The sequence below is a fragment of the Scatophagus argus genome, chromosome 1, assembly GCF_020382885.2.
Source record: "Scatophagus argus isolate fScaArg1 chromosome 1, fScaArg1.pri, whole genome shotgun sequence".
Taxonomy (NCBI): domain Eukaryota; kingdom Metazoa; phylum Chordata; class Actinopteri; family Scatophagidae; genus Scatophagus; species Scatophagus argus.
In genome coordinates, this window is record NC_058493.1 from 23,816,367 (window position 1) to 23,839,321 (window position 22,955).

At 41.2% G+C, this 22,955-nt stretch overlaps 2 protein-coding genes across 5 annotated transcripts in view; one reads left to right on the forward strand and one right to left on the reverse strand.

Annotated features, from left to right (window-relative positions):
- Nucleotides 1-2,528: 2,528 nt before the first annotated feature.
- anp32a (acidic (leucine-rich) nuclear phosphoprotein 32 family, member A) lies at nt 2,529-8,331 on the forward strand. 2 transcript variants are annotated; one of them, XM_046393382.1, is made up of 7 exons: nt 2,529-2,732; nt 5,113-5,262; nt 5,348-5,470; nt 5,564-5,762; nt 5,890-6,005; nt 6,109-6,163; nt 7,069-8,331. In XM_046393382.1, exons 1-7 carry the CDS (start codon nt 2,679-2,681, stop codon nt 7,134-7,136), a joined length of 765 nt encoding a protein of 254 aa, XP_046249338.1. In that variant the 5' UTR covers nt 2,529-2,678; the 3' UTR covers nt 7,137-8,331. The 2 variants fall into 2 exon arrangements, with proteins under 2 accessions (XP_046249338.1, XP_046249331.1); XM_046393375.1 differs by lacking the exon at nt 2,529-2,732 and adding an exon at nt 2,756-2,900.
- coro2ba (coronin, actin binding protein, 2Ba) overlaps nt 8,134-22,955 on the reverse strand; it is a 42,043-nt gene continuing 27,221 nt past the window's right edge. For all 3 annotated transcript variants that reach the window (XM_046393233.1, XM_046393225.1, XM_046393245.1), the window contains 10 exons: nt 16,859-16,975; nt 16,114-16,263; nt 15,224-15,388; nt 13,556-13,672; nt 13,348-13,452; nt 12,777-12,873; nt 12,537-12,649; nt 12,312-12,402; nt 11,541-11,680; nt 8,134-10,627 (listed from right to left, as the gene is read on the reverse strand). In XM_046393233.1, coding sequence (XP_046249189.1) covers nt 10,493-10,627; nt 11,541-11,680; nt 12,312-12,402; nt 12,537-12,649; nt 12,777-12,873; nt 13,348-13,452; nt 13,556-13,672; nt 15,224-15,388; nt 16,114-16,263; nt 16,859-16,975 — 1,230 coding nt within the window. In that variant the 3' untranslated portion in view covers nt 8,134-10,492. The remainder of the gene's footprint in view (nt 10,628-11,540; nt 11,681-12,311; nt 12,403-12,536; nt 12,650-12,776; nt 12,874-13,347; nt 13,453-13,555; nt 13,673-15,223; nt 15,389-16,113; nt 16,264-16,858; nt 16,976-22,955) is intronic.

Here is a 22,955-nt window from a genome sequence, read left to right on the forward strand (position 1 = left end):
TGTATACCCAACAAGTTTTTACATTTTCCAGTCATATTTTACTTGTATTAAAGCATATCAAGTTAAATTGACTTGTGGAATTGTGCCTATACTGTGACAATTTGGCTACCCTTCTGGGTAAAGTCAACTTTAAAACCATTTAACACAATATCACTCCTGCTGGATTTGATTGAAAGGTCTAATTCAGTGGAGCTCATACAAAGCTAATGAGGTGCTTTGTATCTGCAGCAGACTGCTACATACTTGCTGGTAGATGCATTGTTATTGGCTCCACTGCATTAACTCTCTTATAAGAAAAGTATTGCTCTGCAGTGGATGGCACAATCAGAGAGAAGGATTACTCTTTGCTGAACGCTTTGGCTGCACTTAAAATAAATAAATTAATAAAAACAGGCAGGTTATTCAGCAGCTGGAATAAAGAAGCACTAGATCTGGTCTGGTTTTGGTTGCAATAGCAGCAGAGTGATTTTATAGGTAAGTGCGTCACCCATTATGGTCTGGCAATTAACAGGAAGCCCTAATTCACCTGGCCTATTAGTCTGGGTGATTGCTTTGAAAAAACTGTGAATGTGTTTCCAAATCATCCATAAACATTAGCTTTTTTAGAAATGCCCAGTCAATTCTCGCTGGGTGAAGTCTCATGGTGCTAAAGGACAGAGCAGCCCCCTGGTGGTCATGTTCCCACATGAACCTCTTCTTCCCACTGTCCCATTGGTAGGTCAGTTGGTGTAAACACATGGTGTCCAGCCAAACTTTGTTCAAACCCACATAGATTTATTTCAAAATCAAACCGAGATGTAAGATCTTGTAAAAGACAACAGACACATTGGACTTCATTTTGTGAGAGTGTGTACATAATGATGCAAATGTGGAATATTTCAATTTGGGGGAAGATTGCGGCCATGAAAAGATGGAGTCTGGGTTGAATACTTAATGTCATGCAGACTCACTCACAGCACGGTTTACATGTGATACTGTCAGTGAGAGACAAAGTCACATTTAGCAGCTATCCTGCACTGCATTCATTAGCTATCAACACCGTTACACCAGCTTAATAATATATGTATAAGTGTAATGGCTGGCGTTCCCCTTAGTGAAGATCAGCCTCATTACCCATGACGCGTGTGCGCTGCTTTTATACTGCAGCTTGTTTGACACTAATGGAGCAAAGCTGGGAGTTAATGTGTAGTTTAGGGTCACTGAGTGAAACAGACACAAGACTGACGGGCACATTGGCCTCAGATGTGGGTGCCAAATAGCAAAAATGTCGTTATTGGCGGTTACTCACACGTCTCCTTATCATGAGCATGCACGTTATTTATCACCCTAATTAGGTTACATGGGCAAGCAGTGAGGCAGTGATGCAGAGAGAGATGGTGCTCCCTCTTGATAACCAATGGCATGTATTTCCACTTGACAAACGCTCCACTAATCTACTTTTCACACATAGCTTCATTAGAACAAGTTACTGTCGAGTTGGTGGTGTCAGGAGTGTGATTACAGCCCCTTCCACCATCAACCTGTCTTCGGGTATTTTTTAAAAACTTATACCAAGAGCTGAAAATAGTATTTCAACCCGCTAACGATGATCACTGACTCCAGATCAGCAGCTTTGCTTCCCCCTTGTGGATAAAGTCTTTATAACTTCAGGACTTGAGCTCTTCAACCGTCAATACAAGAAAGATCAATGCTCACAGTTAACCTCATGAGGTCCACCGCATCCCAAAAGTTAGCTGAGCAAGTTTCAGGAGCCTTTTATTGTGTACAACATAAAAACTAACATATTAAATATTCAAAATCAAACACATAATAGTTTATCAGGTATTTTTTTTAAAAATTTGCAGAATTTTGAACACGAAAGTGCAGTTTTATTATCTTGCTTCACTGTTAAACTCATTTACTTTGTTTCTGCTTTCCTCACCACTTATATGAAGTAATACTTTTAGTTCCAAAAAATATTATAATAATAATATTGTTATACATTAATTTTTTTTTAAATGATTTCACATCTTCATCCAATATTCCATAGTTTCAGACAAACTATTGTGTATTTTTTTTTTTTTTTGTCTGGCATATTTCATTTTTGAGCATCTTATGTTTGTTTGTTTAATTTATTTATTTTTTTGCATGTTGCACGTAGGACTAAATTTGTGATCGTGTTGGTTTCTTTTGGCCTTGATCTTTTTGGCAATTATTGGAACAAATGTATCATGTGTACGTCGTTGTGTGACCAAAAAAAAAAAAAAAAAAAAATCAAACAAGATGCTGTGCATAATTTACCACCTTTAAACAAGGAATCAGGTGAGGTGGAGCTTTAACAGTGACAATTATGCACTGACAAACATGTGGCATCCCATCTCCCACTGCACGGATTTGAGTGTAAAACATTGAAGTATTATATCAGCCATGTAAACTTAAGTTAACAAACAACCAAACTTCAACAACAAAACCCCACCCAGTTTTATAAGGGCGGCATCATTGGCCTGCGTGTCTGTAAATCCGTTCCCTCTTTATTTGGCTCCTGCCATTGGCCGGCGGTGACGACAATCCTGCGATGTGATCCCGCCCACCGAGCGGATCAAGTTTGAATGAACAACAGCGGTCTGTTCTGGAGGTGCTAGTTGCATTTGCAGTAATTATTAAAAGTGTGTATCATATCACGGGCGCGCTGATCAAGGATGGACATGAAGAAAAGAATCCATCTAGAGTTGCGGAACCGCACTCCGTCAGATGTAAGTTGGCCTCACATCTCTTGTTGGTTAGTGTTTCACACTCAGCTAATGGAGAATCTTTCGTGTGATGTCTTGGCGTGGAGATACAAAGTTTCTTACAAGTTAAAAGGTGATGGAGACGTCGGGTCACATCGTGGGGAACGTGTTTACAGTTGGCAGGTGCCGCAGGTACGCTGGTCGAACTTTTGTGCGGCTCTAACATCACGTTTTTGATGTGCAGTTTGAGAATGCAGCACAGCTTTTTTTTAATGCCAGCGGTATAAACAAGGCAAGCAGTATGAGAAGCCATATTTGTAACTTTTGATCTACGAACGCAGCCCCTTCTCGCTTAAAATCCGTTTTGTTGTTATTTACTCGTTGTTTGGTGTGCTGCCTGCATGCTTTGACGGGGAAATGCGTTTACCTAAACATTTTAAGCCGTGCACTTGGCGCGTTAAGGATGCGGATACTCAAAGTCATGACATTATCAATGATGCATAAAGATCACAGCCTCGAATTGCCCCCCCTTACAGCTGCATTTTGCGTCTATAGCCTCGGAAACCGTCCGGTCGAACTCGTTTATTTCTGCAGGAAGTGCGTTCAAACATTGAGCAGCTTACACTGGCGAGACTGCAGCCCGTGCAACAACAGGAGCCACAGTGCGCACAGATGGCCGAAAGAAAGCAGCGCCTTGCGTGGACCGTTACCAGCCAGCCAGGCAGGGCGAAAACACGGAGGCACGAAACACAAAAACACACCGGGGTCGTCACTGCTGGGTGTTCAGTGGGTTCATCGAGACTCTGCCGTTTTTGACGAGAGATCGGGAGGCATAATGAAAACAAACTGTCGAGCCGCGTTGTTGCTCTAGTTTTCCAGAAATAGGACAAGCCGCCATTTTACCGAGAAACAAAGGCATTTCGAAATACGCCGAATATCCCGTTCAGTCGACACAGGCGACGAACGATTCATCATACCTTATTAATAGAAGCCTATACACGCCATAAATCCAATCGACAACTGTTTAGCACAAGCAACAATGAAACGTTTGCCTGGCAGCTATCTAATCTGCCTCAGCTGCCCCTCCTACTCACAAATGACCCTGTGCACGACTCGTAGGTCTGTTTGACTCCCGACTTGTTTTGACTCATGTGCAGCTGCGCCGCTCATAACCGTTCACACACGTCTCTTGTTACACTTTAACTCGGCAACCAGCAAAAACAAACGCACAAAAACCGCCGCGCTACATCGCTTTAACATCAGAAAGTAGCTAAATATGATATTTACGTAATGAAAAGGAGAGCCAACGCATCGCGATACTTGGAACGTTGGGATCTACCGTCTAACAGTATTTTCTATATATATGTGTATATATATTTTTGTAGTTCCGGTCCTTGCTGCTGATTGGCTGAGTCACGTTCCAGGCCGCGGTAAAATATCTGATAACCGTACAGCCGTGACCGCATATCAGACTGTTTTAAATATCAGTGCGCTGACCCAAAATGCGCTTGCACATGGCTTCCAGTTTGTTAAAGAAAGGCTGTGTTGATGGGAGAACACTCGTTTAAAAATAATTGCTCTCGGTTATCACTTAAAACCCACTAGAAGCGTGTCACGGTGTCTTTATAGATGGAGAACCTGTCCTTTGTCTGTATTTTCTTATTATTTTTGATGTGTTCGGGACGTTTTTGGGCGTTAGCGATTCTGAAGAGAGAATGTTGCATTTACAAACACATCCTGCGTTGTATGCCTTTAAGTAAAAATAGCAGTACCACACAAGGGAAATAGTTCCTTAACTTGAAAGTTGTGTGCTGTGCTTAAAAGCTGTGTTTAAAATTTCTTCTTGAATTAGGTAGGTAATAAAACTGCTTGTGCAACAGAATTTTATTTATACATTACAGGATCACATCTAACTTTGTATTAAATTTCAGTGATCTAATTTGGTTACTGAAGCCAATGTAAATGCATACTTCTGAACTATTTAGCCTGTAGTTATAGATTATATTTTACATCGCGATTATATATTTTGCATGGGGAAACTTAAACTGCAAAGCAAAAAGTAGTCAAACAAATGCAGTAGTCTTAAAAATTGTCCCTCTCAGTGGAACAAATGAATAAAGCGACAAAAAAATGGTAACATAACACGTAAGCACACAAAATACACCATAAGCCACATAGACTGGAGATAAGGTTTTTAGGTTAAATTAGTGGAGTTAATTCGATTTAATTTAAGAGTTAACATTTAACTAAATATGAAGCCTAGTCAGGAAAAGGGCTTGAATGGCTTCCCAAAAGCAGAAACACCGTTGATTTAATGTATCATACTACATCACATTTCTTTTTATATATTTTAACTATTTTAAAATTTTGACAAATGTTGACCAGAGGCGTGTTTGTCCCACAGGTCAAAGAACTTGTGCTAGACAACTGTCGCTCAAATGAAGGCAAGATCGAGGGTCTAACAGATGAATTTGAGGAGCTGGAATTTCTAAGCACAATCAATGTTGGACTGACGACAGTTGCCCACTTGCCGAAGCTAAATAAACTCAAAAAGGTGGGTGTTTTTCTACATTAAAACAAGTCTGAGATTTTAAGGCTTCCAAGGTTTTGCATATTTTGATTGTGTAATTGATCAACAGCTTGAACTCAGCGATAACAGGATCTCAGGAGGGTTGGAAGTTCTGGCAGAGAAATGCCCCAACCTCACGCATCTCAACCTTAGTGGCAACAAGATTAAAGACCTCAGTACAATAGAACCATTGGTAAGTGAGACTCTTAAAAGACTTGTGTGAAAAAGCGCTCAGTATACAAAGCAGCTGGCTGTACTATCATCAAACTTGGTTTTTCTTTGACAGAAAGAATTGGGGACCCTGAAAAGTCTAGATCTGTTTAACTGTGAAGTGACAAACCTGAATGAGTACAGAGACAACGTATTCAAGCTACTACCCCAGCTCACGTACCTGGACGGCTATGACAAAGACGACAAAGAGGCACCCGATTCAGACGCTGAGGTTTACGCAGAGGGCTTGGATGATGACGAGGATGATGAAGACGGTAAGTTTGAGGCTGCAGCCAAAGTGCTTCAAATACACTCTGGTGGATAGGCGTTCTTTTTGGCCTCTTGTTACTGTTGGCGTTTGGACATTTGGCTAATAACTAACCACCGAGCGGTTTCACCCAGATGTAGACGAAGAGGAGTACGATGAAGATACAGCACCAGGAGACGAGGAGGAGGAAGAGGGAGAGGAAGACGAAGAGGAGAATGAAGAAGAGGAGGAGGAGGACCTCAGTGGAGAGGTGGGCCGAGAATAAATTAGATTTGCGTTCTGTTGTTTGTTTAAAAAGCTCCATCTGAAATAACCAAACTAACTTTGCTTTGTCTTTAAAAAATAAAAAAAAGGAGGAAGAGGAGGAAGATTTGAATGACAGAGAGGTTGACGATGAGGAGGATGAGGGTGAGTAAAAGGGTGGCTGACTTTAACTCAGAAGCTGTGTCCCAGATCCATCGTACATGCTTTCAGGGTTTTGTTGGATTCTAGAAATCAACGTACTGAATGATGTCCTGTGAGGTTTTCTTCTCATTTATGTTCACATTGAGTGTTGTGAGTAGGCCAAGAGACGTGTTGAATGCATTTCCCTCCATACAAAACATTTGTAAATATCGAATCCACATTTGTTCACTGGTTTACTGCTTTTGCTGGTGCATTTCCAGTCTCTGTGCAAATTGTCACCACAAACTGTCGAGCAGCAACAGCAGAAAAGCAAAAACCAGCGACAGGAGTTTGTATTGCGTTGCATTCAACACAGGAAGTATGTTTTTTTTTCTGTCGTATATTGCACCGATCATGTGTGTCCTCCTACGTGTGTGCATGATACAAACAAAAGAGGGACCCTGTTGTGAAAACATTTCTCCATAGCACTGCTCAACAGGAAACCTTTAACTGTTACTCTGATGTGCGCCGTGAAAAGGAAATCAAATCATGACTTCTACTCCCATTCAAACTTTGTGGAAAACGTTTTTACCAAAAACTAACCCGCTTTTGTTCATGGAGTTCGATTCCGATTGCACTTAAGTTTCTGCATTCATTTTTTAAACATTTTCCAATGTAAATATTCTACATACTCTAAACCTGCTTAGAATAAGTACATAGTACAGATTTTGGACTTGGGCTGATTCAGAAAATCTTTATTGTCCATCACAAAGCGATGTAAATTTGTCTCGTACTGTGAAAATTGCAGACAGTTTGAGCCAGCATTGCTGTCATCATGACGCAATATACCTGAAAGAGAAGTTCAACATGAAACGCTTGTTTGCTAGATTCTGGTGTTTGTGTCTTTAAGCGTGATTCTTGTTTTCTAGAAGAGGAGCGAGGTCAGAAGAGAAAACGGGAACTGGATGAAGAAGGGGAGGAAGACGAAGACGATTGAGAGTCTTCCTGAAGCTAAGTCGTGAACTGTTTTAAACTTGTATCTCCCAGTCACTTCCCAACGTATTTTTCCCCCAGATTCATATTGCAGTAGGAGTGGTTTTTGTTCTTGGCCAGTCAGGTAGACGGGGTTGTCTGGAGAAATAAGTTAAATTTATGTACCTTTGATGCTCCTGTGTTCCAGTCTTTACGGTCCACTTTTATCTACTTTGTGGACACAGATTTTGTAATATCAAATAATAGCAAAGACAAACCTTTTTAAGAAATGTTTTTGTTTTCTCACTGTTTGCGTAAGACCAGTTTCTGATGACTTATGTATTTTAAGACCTCCCCCTTCTTCAAAAGAAAAACAAAATGAAATAAAAAAAAAAAAGAGTGCATGTCTAATACATTTTAAAGTCAACTACTGGATTTCACGTATGGCTGTCCTTTCCTCGTCTTAAACTTATTTTTGCATTGTACTTTTTTTCTTTTTTTTTTTTTAAATGTAAGTTATGTATTTGTAGTGTCACCAGTATGCCAATATTCTCTGCTGTCCGGGTGTGAAACTTCTGTCTGAACATGCACAGTGTGACCCTCACAGGGCATATTTTTAAATCACAGCAAAAAAATGTCTGCCCTTGTCAAAGCTGCTCCTCCTCCTTCAACCCTCAGCTTTGATAGTTCGGAAATTACGTGTTCTTGTAAATAATGACCAAATCTATTTTTTTGTATTCTCTTTGATGACGGCAGACATTGAACAGACAACTGAGGTGAAACTATGAATTGTAATAAGATATTAAATATGTATGCTGCTTTATCTAAAATACGCAGTGTGAAATTTCTTGGATTTGAACATAACTTTGTATGCATAATCTTTCCATAAAGGGAAACGTTCAACGTCAGAACTCATTATCGCTTTTTCCATGTTCTTTTCTGTGACACACAGGTGGCAATGTTTGAATTTGTGGTGGTAGTGTAGAGAAGTGCTTGATATAAATGGAGGTTACAACTGCAACTTATGTGCATTGAAATTTTATTGTTTCAAAGTGTAAACTCTGGAAAAAGGTCAGTTTGTTTTCACTATTCTACGTCATGGTCAAATTGGCCTACCTCAGTGATTTTTCACTCCACGTTAAAGCCACTGTCATCAGCCAAATTGTTGCTTTTTTTCCCTCCCATTCACTTCAATAAATCCCTTTTATATATGTTTTGAATTGTTGTGGTCCTTGTACAACACACCTAAGCCAAATGATAAAGTGTATGCAGAATTCCAGTCAAAGGTCACATGGTTATAGTATTTGCTTTCCCTCCATACGGGAACTTGATTCAGGATGCGTATTTCAGAGGAATGAGATGTGATACTGTTAACTACACTGAACAAGACTGACAGACCAAACTAAGCTAATTTAGGCTGATGTGTACTTGTTTCACAATAAAGTTAATCAAGGTCAAAGTACAAAGAAAGTTTCTGTCTTTTTAAAAGCATGAAAGCTTTTCGGTCCTGTTAAAACTTCCTCTCCAGAAATGAACGGTTAGTGGTTGATATTAGTCCTCCTGCGACTTCACCTGTCTCACCGCTGTAGATGATCCATCTCTCTTAGGTCCTCCCTGTCTACTCTCACTGTAGACTTTTATTTTTCCTTCAAGAAACATTCACATTTACTATAAATGTGTCAGTGGGTCACATCTCCATTTAAAGACTTTGTGTGTTTTTTTTTCTCTCCGATTCTTTAAACTTTATTTAAATATTAAAATAATAAAAGCTTGGGACCTTTCTATGTCACCACTACGATGTGATTAGGGAAGACCTGACTTGTGACCTTCAGTCCTTAACTTACTTTGTACTTTCTTGAGGTACAAGTTTGATTCTTGCTCTCCCTGCAGCCAAATTATAAACAAGGCTAAATATGACTGGGCCTGGATTAAAACATGCAAGGCATGTTTTGCAGAATCGTTTTGGTAACTGGTTGAACCTGACTAGCATAGTCGAGCCTGTCAAATATTAATCCTTTGCTCACTTCTTTTAACAGCTCAGCGGTAGAAAATAGGCAGTTAAACCACAATTCAGCCAAAGTCTGTTGATGATACAAGTGCAGAAGGGGAGGCAGAATGACACATCTACAGGTAAACACATTTCAGTAACAGTGATATACTTAGTTTAAATGTAAAAAGGATGGTTATAATTGCAGTTTTCTGCACTGTTAGGAATAGGCAAGAGTACATTTTTATAACTTATCTGAAGCTATGTTGTTGGAGTCCAAGAACTAATACCATTTAAGGTACAGTTTCACAAGTTCACCATTTCGCACCATTTCAACCAGAAACATTCAGCAAAGTCTATCAAGCGTCACAATCATTACTTGCGTGGCCACATCATACAAAAACAATGGGATTAACAAACACGTTATTAGCTAGAAAGGTAAAGTGTGACCAATAAATAGAAGCAAATACACTGTACATTACACCCCCATACTCCAAATTAGCCCTGAAAACCAATTACATCCAGCAAAGCTTCCCTTCCGACCGTGTTCGAAAGTCCACCACATTTGGACCCATGTCTCCTCAGCTGCTTTCCCACTATTTAAATAAAGACTGAGAATACTGAAAGTGAACTAACCACTTTCCTGGGAAAGATAGGCTGGATTTGTGTTGCTATAGGTCAGTATTGTGAACTAAATTTACAGCCAGCAACATTTGCAGGTGAGAAAACAAGTTATGGGAAAGCAGCTCTGTGGAAAAATGTGATCCATGTCTGCAAAAGCTTGTCTCGCCTGTCGGTTACGAAACCACTTCACGTCAGCCATTTTGAGAGGATGCTGCAGCTCGCTGCAATCTGTGTCTGCAGCAGGGTCTAAGGCCTTGGGGACGAAAAATAGGAGCCAGTGACAGTCTTTTTATCCTCCGGTTTTGCCTCAGCAAAAAATGAGAACTTGAAGATGATTTGGTGATCAACATATTGTCGCATGAATGATGAGACAAGCACACAGGAAATCTGGCAGAAAATATGCAATAACTGATCACAGCACTTGAGATTGTGCTCAATCAAGAATAAAATACATAGATAATACCTCATTTGATTGGATCTCAGATCCTCCCAATCATGGATTTCTGTTAAGGTGGCAATCAGTGGACGCTGCTTGGCCTCTATTACGTATCACATTTGTCATTATTACAGTTTTGTAGTAGTTGCACCAGTTAAGACCTTATCCAACAGTTATCATAATATTGTGTGTACTATGCAGGGCTGCAGGAATGAAGTTGTGATATAGTGTGACATATCAAAAAAAAAAGAGGGACGGGAGGGCTCAGAAGCTGATCAGAGGTCAGAATTGGGGGGCAAAAGAAGCAGCTTTGCCAGTCCAGAAGGCTGAGAGGTCAGACGTTGTTCGGGCTAACGTTCTTCAGGTTGTTGAGCTCGAGCTCCAGCTGGCGTATTCGCACGTCCTTGGTGGTGAGCTCCTCCTTCAGCCGCCGCAACTCATCCTGCTGCCGGAAGAACATCCGCAGGAGCTACGTGAAAGAAAAACAAAAACTCGTGCATGTAACAAATACACTCCAACATGGAGGCACGAAAAGCTAGTGGTCACTGCAAGAAGTCCTATTGTGCAGATTGTTTATTTTTTAAAACCTGTATACTGATACTGTAAGTTCCAGAACAGCTACCAAGCCAACATTGAGATTGTCTTTTCCAGTGGTTTTCAAACCTTTTCTTGAACCCCTAAACTGACACAAATTAGAACGTGGAACCCCAGTTGAGAACATTTTGACCCATGGTACCCAATCTGATAAGAATTTTGCTTTTAGATGTTTAATTATTTCAAGTGTATGAAACCCATGACCAAAATACACACACAGTCACACATTCTGCAGGGGAATAATAACGAAAATGAATAATTTCCCTATAATTTCCCTTTTTGCTGGGGCCCCCTGGAACCCCCTCATGGACCCCTGAGAGTCCCTGGACCACATTTTGAGAACCACTCGCCTTGTCAACTTCTGTTTCCAAGATCAGGAATGAACTTGAGTGGTTCGTTTAAGAAAACAAAACTTAAACCTAATTGGGTTGTTACATAATGCGTTTATCCATCAAGTCAACTGACTATAAACCATCCAAAGAACCAGTCAGTCCAGCTCATGTAGAGTTTAGATTCTCATAAGCTGTAAAAGCTCCTCTTTGTTGGGTCCATAGGGAGAAAACATTCCCACAGACAGGATGTACTCGTGATGTATAACATACAGTAAAATCAAATCAAAGGAACACAACAAGAACAAATACTACAACCTTCTTGCTATCAGTACTTCAACTTTGCTCCATAATAACTTGTAGTGCTCTGACTCCTTAAAAACCCTTGCAATGGTTTCCTAGAATTATTTTTTTATGTCATTTAACAGAGAAACAGCTGTGCATCAGTTCTGCACGTACCTCGTTCTCTGTCCTGGGTGGTACATTCTCCAGCAGGTCGATCCCATTCACTACGACGCTCTTCTTTTCCTTCACTGGGGCTTTGAACACTAACTGGTTTGGCCGGTGGTAACCGTCCTTTAGGGACATCAACACTGGGTCTGTTTGCACAAAGGAGCAAAGACACAGAAAGACTCAAGTCCTTCACAGATCCCCACGGGAAATCTGTTCTTGCCCCATGTGGTTTCAACTTGGTGGGTCTAAACTCTAATCGTGACAGCTTTTCAGGACTGGGACATCCATATGTACTCGTCTTGTGATCATCTTAACTGGTCTGCATACTAGAATCTGGAGTTTTTCCTCATTAATGTCTGAGTTTGTTAAGTTTAGTAAGCATTATATGAAAACCAAAAATACACTTGCTACCTCCCACCTACCTTCCCTCTGTATTTTATGTTCAGTTGGCTGAAAGATAATTTAAAGACCCAGTGAAAATGCAAATCAGAGCTCAGTTCAAGTTGTCTGATCTTGACTAAGAGGGAAATATCTGTGGGAGTGTGCACCATGTTGGTGACAATACAAGCCATATGTTCAGTGACAGCATGTGAGAGAGCTGGCAGCGACGAACACAACAAAACAGACACAGTTACTTACTGTATTTCATCATCATCATGCTTTCATCTTCAAATATTATTCACAGAACCAAATGCAGGATATGATCTGTGCCTAACATGGGTTTATACTGGGCAAAATGTACCGATTCCTGTTAGAAAGAAGAACCCAACTCTTTACCTCTATTAATGCCACTCAGCCATTCACTGGCAGACAGCGCAGGTTCTGTTCCTGCTGTCATGGGGTAGATGTCCTCCTGGTACGTGTCTGACTGTAAACCAGGAAACACCACATACATTCTCCATTTATTGATTTGATTTGTCGAGACTGATTATCTGAAAGTCTGGGAAGAATGGAAGAACAGAGCAGAATCAGCTAATGACATTATTTCATTCCCTCACTCACCCTTCTTGGCACAATCATTGAAATGGGCTCAATCAAACCCTTCAGGGTGACCAACTTGTAGAAGCGGAACACCTCGCAAGCTCCCACATCCAGTCCATGCTTTGGCATCACACCTGCAGACACGACCAGAGGCGTGTGGTTGGTGCAGCTCATAACATACTCTGAGGATACTCTGTTTCAGTGGTACTTTGCTCCTTTCAGCCATGCAGATCATATATCGCTGATCAACAAATGACTTACCCAGTCCTTTCTGTGGGGCCGGGGACCGGAACTCCATTAGGTATTGTAAGTACGGCTTCTCTGTGGTAATCTCAAAGTAACGGATGTTGCCGTCCCCCTATCAGGGCACCAGAATGTCGCCGTTACATCACAGGTAAAGGAGCAGCTACTTTAAGATTCAACCACATCACATTTGATGGCTCTAGAATATTTTAATAACATGAAGTGAATGTCAGGTTTGAAACAGGACCTGTGTGAACAACTCAAGTACGGCCGGTGAACAATGGCTCGGTGTCAAATATAAGGCATAAAAAAAATAGACATTATTTGACCAAGCGTATATTTGATGACACATGACACATCAAATTTATCTTCAGTGTTCAAACATCTCTTCATTAAGTTACATTATTATTCATAAAAATGAAAACCTCACTGTCCTGCATTCTGCACATGTATTGTTCATTCTTTAAACCTTAAAGTAGATTCAGATGCAAAACTGAGTCAAGAGTGAAATTTAGAGAATTATAAGTCACACGCTGTGTCATGATAACCATAATATCTTTGTTGTGATCCAGTAAGGGTCAGCGCTGACCTTTCCTGCCAGGTACAACATGTGTGTGTCGGCATCATAGAAGGGAAACAACAGTCCTGAGAGGCCGTCTATGTCCTCCTCCACAATTGGCATGGACAAATCCTCCTGGGAAGAGTAACACACACACACACGCAGGGAATTAAACACACAGACTTGCTCCACCCACTCTGGCATTACAGACAAGAGCCATATGGAGGTGTTGTCTGACCTGATCCCAGAGAGCGATCTGCCGGGTGTTCCAGCGAGAAACCCCTGTGGTGAGCAGTCGCTTCATGTTGCCCAGGAACACCACTCGGTTTACACGGTGGTTCTTACAACTGGCTTGCTGGTGGACACAAAGACACAGCGAGTATTGTGACAGCACAGAGAAAGGATGTGACAACTCGTGTTGACCTAGATTTTTTTTTAAAATTAGTGCATGATTATAAAGGTGGATCTCTTCAATATATTAATATCATAAAGTCATTTCAATTATTCTGTTGACAAGGGTTGCACACCAGCATCAATGTGATTATAACTCATTCACTTTTTAGGCGAAATACCACAGTCAACAACACGCCTCTGTTGGGATCTGGAAACAAATCTGTATTTCAGCTACAAAACATTATCATGATTTGACCCTTTTTGTCTGTCTGCTTGTTGCAGCACGTGGCTCTAATCAGGAACCATTTCATGGTGGTCAGGCAGCAAGATCATCGAGGTCAAAGGGGTTAAAGTGGTAAAATTATTAAGTAAACTACAGGCACTATGTATAAATTAATTTGATCAAAATTTTGGCTTTTGTAAAATAGAATCACACAGAACTGCAATTTGTCCAATGACCTTAAAGGGCTCAAGACCAAATATGCGATTGTTAAACATCTCATGGCAAGACCATGAGCATTAATATGCCGCTGTAACAGTTTCCACTCTCCTGGGAAGGTTTTCCACAACATTTTGGAATCAAGCAGCAGGATTTTCTCCCATTCATCATACGAGCATTAGTGAGGTCAAACGCTGATGTTGGCTCGCTGTCGGTGATCCAGTTCATCCAAAATGTGTCATGAGATTGAGGTCAGGACTCTGTGCAGGCCAGTCAAATTATTTTGCATGAGACTGGGAAAATAGTTTCTTTATGGACTTTGTGTGTGGTGGTAATGTCTTGCTGAAATAGAACTGCACCTTCCCCATTTTTTCTCAAAAAGCTGGAATCACTTGCAGCACATTTGGCCTTCAATATCACTGTATGCTGTAGGTTCCCCTGAATTTAAACCTCCAGACCACAGTGTCCACAAACATTTGGCCAGCCACTCATACATATAGTCAAAAGTACTGGGACATCTGACCACGAGACCACATTCTGAATACATAGATATTAATATTAATATATATAATAACATGGAGTGGAAATTGTGAGGTCAGACACTGAAAATGTCTGGCTCACAATCTCCGTTCCAGTTCATCCCAAAGGTGTTGGATGGGGTTGAGGTCAGGGCTCTGTGTGGGCCAGTCAAGTTCTTCCACACCAAACTCATCCAACCATGTCTTTATGGAGCTTTGCTTTGTGCGCTGGGGCACAGTCATGCTGCTATAGAAAAGGGCCTTCAACAAACTGTTTGAAGCATAGCATTGTCCAAAATGTCTTGGTATGCTGAAACATTAATCTCTTAATCTCCCAATCTCTTAAAGCCAGCCGCTGTTCCAATACGTTTGTCTATATAGTGTACATAGATACTATACATTTTGAACAACAACAAAGTAATATATGACCAAAAGCTGTATATTTTCCTCATTAGCATCAGTCATAGTAGATTATATTTTTTCCAAGCTGTAGTTATTCTCTTAAAGTGCTGTACATTCTGTACTTTCACACTCTCAAAAAAATGCCCCCCCTCACCTGAAGGACTGCCCCGGAGCGTGGTTCAATGACACGCATCTTCTTGTCTTTGCAGCTGGTGGCCAGCAGGCTGCCGTCTGTGTTGAAGGACATGCTGAGGATGACGTCAGTGTGGCAGTCGATCATTTTCACCGGCTCTCCGATCTCCAGGTTCCAGATGAGGATCTGACACATTCAGGTAGGATAGTTTGGGTGGAGCTGTTACACGGCTGCGGCGCTTGAATCGACGATGTGATTATGTTGCGAGTGTGTTTTTGTTTTTCTGCCACTGACATGTCAGACAGATATTCACAGTGACATAAGCAGAGCCAGCTTGTACTCAGTTCTGAATGTGCCGACTCAGGGCTGCACATCTGGCAGCAACAAACTGATACACTGCTGATTTACACGGGAGTTCATTTAAAAAGGAGTTTGAACCATGAACAGAAATCAGAAAGGGTCATTTCAAATCATTTTAAAGGGTTCCACTGTCAGAATTTAAACATTTGGAGGCTGCTTACAAACTGATATATGGGCCTGATTTTAATAAATCAGAACCAGATCTAACAGGATGTGAGTGTTTCTGTCACTTCCTACACAGACTGAAGACTGCTGCTTTTTCCAGGTAAAGACTCAGAAACTTTATCTCTGCCTAACGAGTGATACTGTTGGATTTCACTGAGTTTAAGAACCAGCAGCCAGGCAGTTTTTGCTTGACAAATTACTTTCAATGATTCGCTCACAAAACTGTTGTAAAGTAATTTTCTGTAGATCAACTACTTGACAGAGCACGACTGAGTTTGATTGAGTGTCTAAGAGAGAATATTTCCTTCCACCTGCATTTAACGCTGGTTGTCACTAAACGCCGTGCTGATTTGACCGTATTGTGTCTGGAGTTAATGATGTGGCACCTTGTAGTCGTAGCCAGCACTGAAGAGGATGCCGCTGCTGGTGGGGTGCCACTCGATCAGACCCACCCGTCTGCTGTGGCCGTACAGCTCCAGCACCGCCTCCGTCATGTTCCGCCTCAGACCGCTCTCTGGGATCTCCCATACTCGCACCTGCCACATTCACACACACAGTCCATCAGTCTGAAGCACATACACAGCCACACCTACAGTCGATGTTGTAGAACAGATTCATGTGTTTCTTTCACTTTGTATTTTTCACAACTGCTTGATGCGAGCTTCAAACTACAATCGGTATGACACAGCTTTAGATCCTGCTGATCAAAAATAGCACATGGTATCAATGCAGCCCATTGCATTAGGATTATACTGGATTACAGCTGGTGGTCAGAGGCTCTATGTTGGACCAGAGGAGATTATCCTTCAACAAGTGAAAGTACTATGCAGGACACACAGCTACCGTGGCTTTACTATTCTCGAGTAATGTAACAGGTGTACTTAGTGGGAATGGCCCACGTGGTCTTACTATATGTCATGCAGTGTCTGAGATTAAGGGTAGTAGTGACCGAGATTTGATGTTGCGCCTAATATCATTTATGCAGTCAGAACAGCAAGCAGATTTGTCCCTTGCACAGAAGCATTTCACATCTGTCAGCTGTCATTTTCAGGCCCACAACAAACGAGATATTTACATTTCATACATTTACTCATCATCATGTGTGTGGGTCGGTGGATGTGGGTCACTCACCGAGGTGTCCTCAGAGCACGATGCTATGATGTTTTCAAAGAAGGGATTCCACTTGATATCCAGTACATTGCCTTGATGCCCACACACTTTTGGGTAGTGAGAGTCCAAGCGGCCAGACTGAAACAGTGACAGATCGTTTAAACTTTATTTTTTTATGTTTTTCGTCACACCTGTCATGTAGGTCGAAGGAGTAAAAATATCAGCAAATACATGATGCTTTTAATTTTATGGATGCGAACAGGAAGGACCGATATAACAGTAGTTCAATTACATCAGTGAGATGATTTGATAAATCCTGAACAAAACAAAAGAGACCTGGTTATTGTAAAGGGACATCTGAGGCAACATTGATGTTGTTGCAGTAACCCACAGAGGCCACAGAGGGGCAGTGGCTCATAACAACACTTGACAAAACCTCCTGATGTCGGCCATGATGTCATGAATGTTTGATGTCACGTCAGTCCACTGACCTCTTTTTTATTTCCTCAGAGATTGGTATAGGAGTGTCTGGTCATGCCTCACTGAAATCCTGAGTGTGTGTGTGTGTGTGTGTGTTTACATGCACTGTCCTCACTGAACCCCGAAGGTTCACCTCAGATGTATCATCAAAGATTTACAAACTCTACCTTGCTTTCTGCATTCAGTAACATCTTGAACTGGTTTTAGCAACATTCCTGCATGTTAACCCTCAAAGAGAGAATAAAATTATGAATTTTCAAACTGAGGCAAACTGCTGAAATCCAATCACACATCTTCAGTAATGCTTTGGTTTAGAAGAAATCTTTGTGTGCCTATGAATGTTAAATTCACAGAGTGTTTAGCAAAACTGGTCCATTTTAACTTGCTACAGCATGAGGACACAATGTGGGTTTCAAAATCTGAGCCACACTTCATATCAATGTCATCTAAGCAGCATACACAATAGATGAAGCATAGATCAACAAACAAACAAACAGTAAAAATGTAGATCAACACATAGACTCAGTTAAACAACTAAAAAGCAGCAAGCAGGAAGTCGAGCCACAGAAAAAATGTTAACGTAACACTTTGCCAATGAATACCGAAATGAGCAGAGACCAACTGTCTGCCAAAACTTGACACTGAAGTGGGAAGTCAGTTCAGCCAATGGCCGAATGATTCATAAATCTGACACGTGAGTTAGCGGCGAAGGCTCTTGGACATCTTTTCTACTAGCTTTGGACCACACTCACACTCATACGTGCACCTGCACAGAAGTGAATTTCAGAAAAATAAAATGCAAATTGAGAATGCCAGACAAGCCACCTACTTTTGATGACGTTTCACTTTTTCTTCAAGTGTTACAGTGACTGGGAGGTTTTAACATGGCCTCAAAATGTTAATAACATCGGCTCTAAGGGACTACCCTATTTAGATGGAACTAATTACCTGCAAAGAATGAATGTCTGCTGGGACCCACAGGGTTCAGGGAGTCCATGAGGTATGATACAGAAATCAGAAGAGCTGCATTTACTGCTTAGATTTCACGCATTTTGGTCTCACCGCTATCTCCTTATCACAAATCAAGAGCAAAATTTAAAGTAAAACAATAAGAATGAAAGTGATGCTGACATTTATCTGGCAGGAAAGAGACACAGATAAACTTTTACTGTCTTTCCGCGGATCATTTCCTGAAGCTGTAGCTCAGATGAGCGCTGGTGACGCACACATGTGCAGACCAGGTACCAGCAGCTCCAGAGGCACCACACTGTGATCACTACCAGCTCTTATTGATCTGTTATTCCCAATAAATCCTCATTAACGAGGCTCTCCACTGCTGTTCTGTTCTGTCACATTATCACCACAGTACATCCTAATCTCACAGCAGCCTCTCAGGAGATTAATGTTTTGAAAATATGACCCGGCTTCTGGCAGTAATATGCAATAATGTAATGTGAATTAAAGGTGCAATACTTGCGACTCTCCTGCTCTCTTTGTGTGTGTCTTCTCGAAAGAGTAAACTGCAGTGGTGTGGTTGGATGGTAATTCAAAAGACAACATCTCTTAGCAGAGGAGGTTATAAATAAATATATAAATATATATAAATATGGCTTATCCTCCCATACGGCTGGCCACAACTAAAAAGAACATGTTGAGTCATGATCAGTAAGTCGACCTGTATGTAAGCACCAGCAGCATGATGTGTAGTGACTGGTGGTCCTGATGTGCTTTCAACATTTTGCCTTCCCTCATATAAGAAAAAAAAAATCATGACATGACAAGAACGGGAGAAAAAAGAAGCCGGGCTCTAAACACGTGTTGTGCCACTGTTGGCTGTAATATTAGAACACTTGGGCTCGCTTCTGGGAAATGAGATCAATTTGTGGCGTGACGGGCGAGAGGCTGACACGCAGAGCAGCATCCAGCGCTGTTCCTTGCCTTTGATGCCCTGACAGCCGTCAGGGTTTGTGGTTGTTTCAATGGCCAATCCATTTTTGTGTCACGGCATTTGAGAGAACATTAGCTGGCTTACGGTGGCAAAGAACGTTCCTTCCCGACGGATGGATTGTGATCAGCCTGGTGAAGTGGTCATTTTAATATGACGTTTTATGTGCATTATTGAGCATATTTAGCGATAAAAATAATTCATTTTGTAAATGATTAAATACGAATAAAATCAGACACACACACACAAAAAGAATAAATCAAACCATTTGGCAGTAACCCTGCCTCCGTGGCCGACTATAAGACACTCTGCTCTACAATACGGTGCCTTGTTTTAAGGAGCTTGAAGGGATAGTTTAACTTAATGACCATGACATACTGTATAACTGTCTCACACTATTCATGAATATGAGCATTGTGCCCAATTCAATGGAAATTCCCTTTCCATACATGCCATTAAGTTCATGTACAAATCAGTCCAGAAAGAGGACTTTGGAATAAACAACCATCCATATATCATGACCTATTATATGAAGTATTACAAAACCAAACCAGGAGTTGAAGCAAATTGTAATAATTTTTATTTATTTATTCACATAAGGCTGGAACTAACGACGATCTTCCTTGTTATCTGATTCATTTACTGATCACGTCCTTGAATAATCAATTGGTCATTTGGTGTCACTTACCCATGATGATATCACAGAACCTAAGATGAAATCTACCAATCGCTGGTTTGGTCCAACCATTAAAAAGCAAAAGACATTTAGTTTGACATATCACACAAGACAAAGGATGGCACATTTAAGAAGCTGGAATCTAAAATTATTTTTCACTTTTACTTGAAAAATGTCTTCGTAGTCATCAATTATCAGTCGCTGATAACTTTTCCTTCAGCTGATTTAATTGTACACAGTAATAGCAGTACTAGCATACAGTAGCACCAGTGCTAGTAGCAGCACCACACCCACTGCACTCTCTTTCTTTGTCTGACGTGATGAGAAGGTGCATGTGCAGTGACCTTATGTGTCACTTTCTGGGCCGCTCTGTGTGCCAGGTGGTGCCAGCGGTAGTCCCTCCACTCGCTGGTGGTGTTGTCTGGAGGCAACCATATGGCCGTCTCGCCGGCTGTCATTAAAAGACGTCTGCCGCGCTCACACGTCGCCATTAGCCAAAGCCACCCGAAGATTAGCTTGTGTTTTTAACTATAAAGTCTTCTATTAAAAAAGGAAAACTGAAAAGGAGATTTCTGATTTCTTTTAGTGCTTATCTCGGTCCAAAGCGCGAACCTTTCCAAATTTTTCCACCGTCCCAAATGATCTCATACACATGGCACTCAACAGCTGCTTCTCATAACGACATCTACCAAACAGCTATTGATTTTAGTTAACGTTTGACTGGTGACATCACACCACAGCTCCTATTAATTAAGATTTAACTCCATGCATTGATTTGGCAGCTCTTTTTACCTCTGATAAACTACTTTTCATTCTGCTGTAGCGTAAATGTCAATAAAATGTATGGAGCCTCATACAGCATAAAGCCGCGTGAAAAAAAGAAAATACATTAAGACATACCGTTCATCTTTAGGTTTACTGTTGCGTGGGGCGCTTTTCTTAAAATTGGTGGGTGTGACCAGAGCATGACTCAGCAACAATCAGCCTGCCTGTCATTTGTGCTGCGGCTTAATGTGATTTCTGAACTTGTCAACTCAGCAGAGACCACAGGAAGTGCTTGAGTGCAATACTGTGACAAGGCGGTTATTGATCAACTCATGGTCCTTGGACAGGATCGTGACACAGTATGAAAAACAGCATAGCAATGTATGAGATGAATATGGTATCAAACATGAGTAAATCCTGAGGGCAATTAATCAAAACAACCCAACTGAGTCAGAATAAAAACTGCTAATATCGTCTATTTTCTTGCTATTCGCTTTATGGGATTACTCTGACTCACAAGACTTTCCTCATCATGACTGCACGACTGAACTCACTGAAAACAAAACCAACACATTTCCTCAGTGAACCGAACATGTGACACACATCATTGATTAGTTTCATTTTTGGTGAATCAAACCCACCTTGTAGTCACATGTGATACCAGCCAATGTGATTTTGTCCTTCTGTCCGTGCACTCACAGTCGGAATCAACACAGCGCCAGCAAGCATAACTTTCATTATGTGATGTCGTGAAGCTTTTTTTATGTTTAAAATCTCAAAACAAAGCAAATTTCATCAACAGGGACCTCTGAGTGTCACCTGCGGCCTTTGCAATTTCGAAAGGCGCATCAGAGTTAAACAGCGTCAGCAGACGAAATAAAAAAAAACACCTTTTAAGAGAGTTCACTGATCCGACGGTGAGCGCTGCCTTCAGTTTGGGACCTCAGAGCTAAAAGACATTTGTGTACAATAAATGGCAGAGCGCGCACACACAAACAGCCATAACTGATGATGATGTTAAGTAAACTGCAGCCTCGGACAGCAGAGCTGCTCGGCTTACTGAAGTCGTCCTCTGCCTGATAACAGAATTGCTCCATCCTGCTCGGCAGCCAAGAGCTGTTCAAGTACCTTGGCAGAGTCTCTCTTAAAGAGGCAAAGTGCTTTATGGTTTTTCAGACAAAGAGCAGTGACATACTGGATGACAGCAACATTTAGAGGCCGCATCTCTACTTTGACTGGTGCAGCATTTCTAGCCTTTACAGCACCGGCGTTTCAGGAAACTAACAGGCCACCTGCAAGTGTTATAAATCATCTCACATGATGCTACTGCAGCCAATGAAATCTGTCCGTTCCAATAAGCATCGCGATTCAGTTGAGAGAGACAGATACACAGGAAGAGACAAGATGTGAGACGACGGTGGGAGAAATGAGTGAGTCAGAGAAAAATTATTTCACATGGTGTGTTCTAAAAAGGGAAAAGCAGACAACAAAAACAAAACTGTTAATCAAGCAGGGGCAGATCCTTAACATGTTCATTCCTCCCACGGGCAGTTCAAAACCATTGTGTCTCATGTGCGAGAGCACGGCGGCTTATTCAAAGCAGCAACGTGCCACGAAAAGACAAAGCACAGAGCATCTTTTGAGCAAACAAACGCACTCGTATCAGAAATGACAGCACAGAAAATTGCCTTTGTTTGATACATGAGGAAAAAATCCCCAACAGTCAGCATCTCGCAGGAAACGTGTTGCTGAATACATGAGCACCTCACTTTATACAGCATGGGGAATGTTAGCAAAATCTAAATTCATTACTTTCCACTTAAGTCTTAAATGATTTACTACTTTACTATTGGCTTTATAGCTCTAAAATGCCCCATTTTAAGGTGTGTCCTCCATATTATGAATGACCCAGCACCAGCAGTAAAGCAGCATTTACTTGGCGAATGTGAAGAGAATTCCCAGTAAGAGGAAACACATTTCCTATAACAAGAGAAAGAATATCACACTTTCTACTGCAACAGGGCCCCTTTGTCTTGTTTATGGGCAACACAGTATGCATTCATGTAATCCCATTGGCAATACTGTTAAAACTTTGGCTTTAAATTCTGGCTCGAGGATTTAAGGCTGACGTGCACTGCAAGAGCAGCGAGGGTCTGTGCTGAATTTGTGTGAAAGTACTACAGTGAAGTAGCTGAAGCCACAGTAATGTGGTCCAAACCCTAAACAAAAGTGTAGCATAATATACGTCAACA

Excerpts from the sequence above, each read along its gene's own strand:
- anp32a (XM_046393375.1), top strand. The coding sequence starts at position 2,781 with ATGGAGAATCTTTCGTGTGATGTCTTGGCGTGGAGATACAAAGTTTCT. Across the intron at positions 2,901-5,112 it reads ACAGTTGGCAGGTGCCGCAG|GTCAAAGAACTTGTGCTAGA; the intron begins GTACGCTGGTCG and ends TTTGTCCCACAG. Across the intron at positions 5,263-5,347 it reads AGCTAAATAAACTCAAAAAG|CTTGAACTCAGCGATAACAG; the intron begins GTGGGTGTTTTT and ends ATTGATCAACAG.